Raw genomic sequence first — 4,289 nt, 5'->3', positions numbered from 1 at the left:
AGTACTGTGAAATATTAGACCCAAATTTGCAAAAGTGCTTAGGTACTACATGCCAAGTAATTTCAGTTTTAGTGGGATTTTTAAGCATGCGTTGACTGCATATAAACAACATATTGTAGCCCTCAGATCAGGCTGTGCATGGGAGTCTGTGTCTCAGCTGCTAGGGTGAGACACCAGCCTCTTCTTCCCATACATCCACGCACACGTGCTTCTGTGGGGAGGGAGAAGATGGCCATGCAGGCTGGAAAGAAGCCCCAGGACTCCCCAGGCAAGTGCAGAGCTAACATTGCCATCGGGGCTACCAGGTGTTCCATGCTTTCTCCACATAGCTGCTGTGGGACTGGTGCTTACAACAGCAAAGCACACGAGGGGTCTGTTTGGGAAGGAAGTCTGGTTAGTACCTTTTGGAGCTGAAGTCTGAGGGATAAAGAAGAGAGCATGTGAAGATTTGTGTTTATAGTGTTAAAATTGCAAGTGGCATCTGTTTAAAGCTAATTAGATGCTGAAAATTTTAAATGCTAACATATGAGAAAAGGATCAAATATGATGTTCAAAGGTATAGTATAAACCCAGTTTATCGCATGGCTATTGCCACAGAAATTGTGATGGATCTGTGTCTGTGTGTAGACAAACATATGTGATATGTGGCAAAACCTTTTTTACTGTTACTAATTTCTGTTCAGTTACTTGGGTTTTACTTGTTAATGAACACAAATAGATAAAATTCTTTTGGAGAGGGGCTCTAATGTAAATTAAGCAAACAATTGTTTTTAAAATCCAAAACATACAAAGAATATATTTTTCTGCATACCACTTTCAACCATGTTCTGAAAATGTAGCAAGGCAAATCTGGTTTATACCTATACGCTATGGCAGAAATCCAATATTCATCTGCTGTTCATATTGCAAGAAAATGAGATCATTAAGGTCAGAAAGAACAGCTGCTTTAATTATAACACCCTGATATATCATATCAAAGTTTTCATCATCTCACACAAACTCTAAGAATATACCCCAGGGATTCATTTCTATCATCCTGCTTTTTCTCGGGAAGGATACTACATAAGTACACTCCAGAGCACTGGCTGCTTTGAGTGGTGCGATGCTGTGTAAAATAATTTTACCCCAAGCTCGATAATTCTATGGCAACTATTATTAATTTAACTTTTATAGTCTTTATTCCTCTTTCTGTGGTGGCAGTGGTAGGGGAAGATATTTTTGACAGCTGGGAAGATGCCGTGCAGGCTTCATGGTCCCGCTGCCACACGTCCCCACGGGCTCCTACTCGGGAGCGCTTGGTACCCACACCTCTGGCTGGTGACACTGGCCTGCCTGAGGCACCCGAAGGTATCCCTTCTTTAAGGGAATGGCTGCTTTGTGTTTTAACAGATGCTATGCTTCTGGTAGCGGAGAGATTAGAGGGACCATTCAACATTGAATCAGTCATGGATCCTATTGATGTCAAGATTTCTGAAGCCATCATGAACATGCAAGAAAACAGCATGCAGGTGTCGGCAAAGGTACTGTGAGAGTCGCGCCTTCTCTGTTGCTGAATGTCACAAGCAGGGGGAAAAACATCTCCACCATTTTTCTGCCCAGACTTTAAGAAAGATTGTCCAGACCACTAGAAACTGCTTTTGCTTGTTTGACAGTTCACCAGACTGCCTTTGAATCCTTCATCTAGTTAAACAAGCTCAAAGTTTTCAAAAGGGGGTGGCAGGGAGAAAGTAAATTCCAATTTAGTAAATTCCAAATTAATAGCTGTGAGAGATTTAAGGAAAACAGGGAGTGCTGAAAATTAGTGGTAACTCTGTAAGCAATACCCTGCACAGTATGTTTGGTAACTTCTGCTCGTGTCCCATCTCTGATTCTCCATATTAACTTCCAAACACATTTTGATCTGTCTAGGTCAGACTGAAGTACAATGTGTTTGAGGTGAATACACAAAATGTTCCATTTAACCTCCTTTAATAGCCACTCAAGGGAAATATCATTACATTGGACAGACTCTGATTACCAGAACTCAGTTTGATAGAGTTTTGTCTGGATTCTGACATGAAGATAAACAGAGTTAATGATACCGGCTTCCTCCTTTCCATTTTTAGTGTGTATGTGTATACACAGATCACCACCACCTCTGAACCTCATGTTAATAAGATCCTTTGAATTCAGTAGCAGGTGCTGTTCAGCCAAAAGTCAACAATTAATGGCTTTTCCTTAATATTCATCAGTGCATTGTGGCTCAAAATCTGAAGTCCACAGTTTGCCAGGTTCTTTGCATTAGGAGTTTCTACCTCCCATTGATCTCCCAGTAGTCAGTTAGGTTCTGGCTAGAATGCCATACGAGCCAGTGAATTTCCATTGCTTGGAAGGAAGCTGCCATAGCTGGGAAAAATGTGGGGACAAAAGGCAGGAGGCTGAGGTTAATATTCTTCCTGCCAACCCAAAATTAGGCGCTTTTTATGGCCCCAGTGCTGCAGGTTGCTACAGATTTCCTTCAAGATGGTTTTTACTTTCAACCTACATGAAGTTACTCGGATTTTAAAAGCAGTCTACATCCTGCGCAGTGAGACTTTGTTCTGGCAACAGCAGTGATCAAGGCATTTAACAGCCAAATTCTCTGAAATATTTTGGGAATTAAAGGCTAGCTTCAGCAAACTCAGCCCTGACCTCAAAAAAAGAAACAAAAAATATTTTCACTGAAAACTGACCAAGGCACAGGTGTATTTCTTTTTCCTTTTTACTTGCTCGGTTCTCACAGTTTTTCCATTAGTCGGGAAGCTGCATCCCCGCCAGAGTCCAATGACATCACCTTGGCACAAGCTCATCTCACTACTCATTTGTAGCAGAGCAGACTGTTTCTCCTGTACCTCAGAAATATTTTATTTGCTCTAAAGATTAATGAATCACAGCAATTCCATTTGCAATGTAGTGTTTTTCTTCTAAGAGAAACCTTAGCCAATATTTTTTAGAATCTTGAGAAACAGAAACCAAATGATATCAGTGAAATTTGTTTTATTATATTTTCATAGATAACAGAGCTGTCTCTCCTTGAGGGGCCTTTGTATATTTCTGTGTAGACCATTATTCTGCTGAAATGTGCTTTCCTTCTTTTCCTAGGTTATATCCATCTTTTTTCAGGTCCTAACACATGGAAATGCTTTATTCTTAAAGAAAAGTATAAGAAGGCAAAGGCTTCGGGTTTAGTGCTGTGTCATGTCAGATCTGTAGAGATGATATATGAGCGGACTTCGAATCAGTCATGTGTCATCTAATTTTTCCCTCTTATACATACTGACCACTTAGAGCTTCAGTGAAAATGACAGATACCTTGCTGGATGTAATGGGGTGCATGGAATGCAATTGCAGACCTAATGTAGGAGAAAAGCCATGCTTGTCAATTATTCTGAGACGCCGCTCAGAAAGCTCCAAGCAGGGTGCGGAAATCACGTTATTTTCCCTTTCTTCAAACAATCTTGTATCTTGCATTTGACTGTACCCACTGAAAATGTGGTGACTAGGAATCACAGCTATTTTTGCACAAGTCAGTCAGCGCATTTTTACAATGGGAAAATGATGATGCACTAACAATGTTATGCCTGCAACACTCACATACACATAGATTATTCTTCACCACTGACATGCAGCTTTTTCTACCTAAAAATATGGTTGATGTCTGGGAGGAGGCTCTATGCTGTATTCAGTAGAATTTTGGGCCATTTTGTATAATGTTGTTACTCTTTTAAAAGGAGTGGAACAAATGAAAATGAACAGTTTCTTCCTCAAGGACCTCTCACTAATCTCATCCTCTTTACTGGCAGAAGAACCAGCATTCATTTAATCCAAAAACCATCCCTCTCCTGTTTCAAATATTTATATAAAATTGCCCTATTCCAAAAGTCATTTGCATTAAATTGCACTATCAGTTTGTCTTTGTTCACAAAATGATGTTTTGTGTTATACCAGCTGCAATTATATACTGAAATTTATTTGAGAAAAATAGAAGTGTTTGATATAACACATTGACTGTACATTACTGTGCATATGGAGGCAAAATTAAGTGACCAACAATATACACTTTCCAACATAATACGTGTATAAAAATAAGTAAGAATGCATGCTCTTGCATGCTCTTGCATGCATTCTTGCATGCTCTTGCACTCACGATTGGAGTGCTGCAATGGATGGCTATAAACTCTTCAGAAGGGACAGGAGAGGAAGGAGAGGCGGCGGGGTGGCTCTGTATGTTAGGGAGTGTTTTGATTGTCTAGAGCTCAACGATTGTGATG

At 40.1% G+C, this 4,289-nt stretch overlaps 1 protein-coding gene across 1 annotated transcript in view; it reads left to right on the top strand.

Annotated features, from left to right (window-relative positions):
* Nucleotides 1-4,289, top strand: part of GPC6 (glypican 6) — a 561,851-nt gene that overhangs the window by 474,470 nt on the left and 83,092 nt on the right. Inside the window, exon 5 of the mRNA XM_009325570.1 lies at nucleotides 1,390-1,520. Coding sequence (XP_009323845.1) covers nucleotides 1,390-1,520 — 131 coding nt within the window. The remainder of the gene's footprint in view (nucleotides 1-1,389; nucleotides 1,521-4,289) is intronic.

The sequence above is a fragment of the Pygoscelis adeliae genome, unplaced genomic scaffold (genome assembly GCF_000699105.1).
Source record: "Pygoscelis adeliae isolate BGI_AS28 unplaced genomic scaffold, ASM69910v1 Scaffold56, whole genome shotgun sequence".
Classification (NCBI taxonomy): Eukaryota; Metazoa; Chordata; class Aves; order Sphenisciformes; family Spheniscidae; genus Pygoscelis; species Pygoscelis adeliae.
The sequence above is the reverse complement of the archived record's forward strand: the minus strand, read 5'-3'. Positions and strand labels throughout refer to the sequence as shown.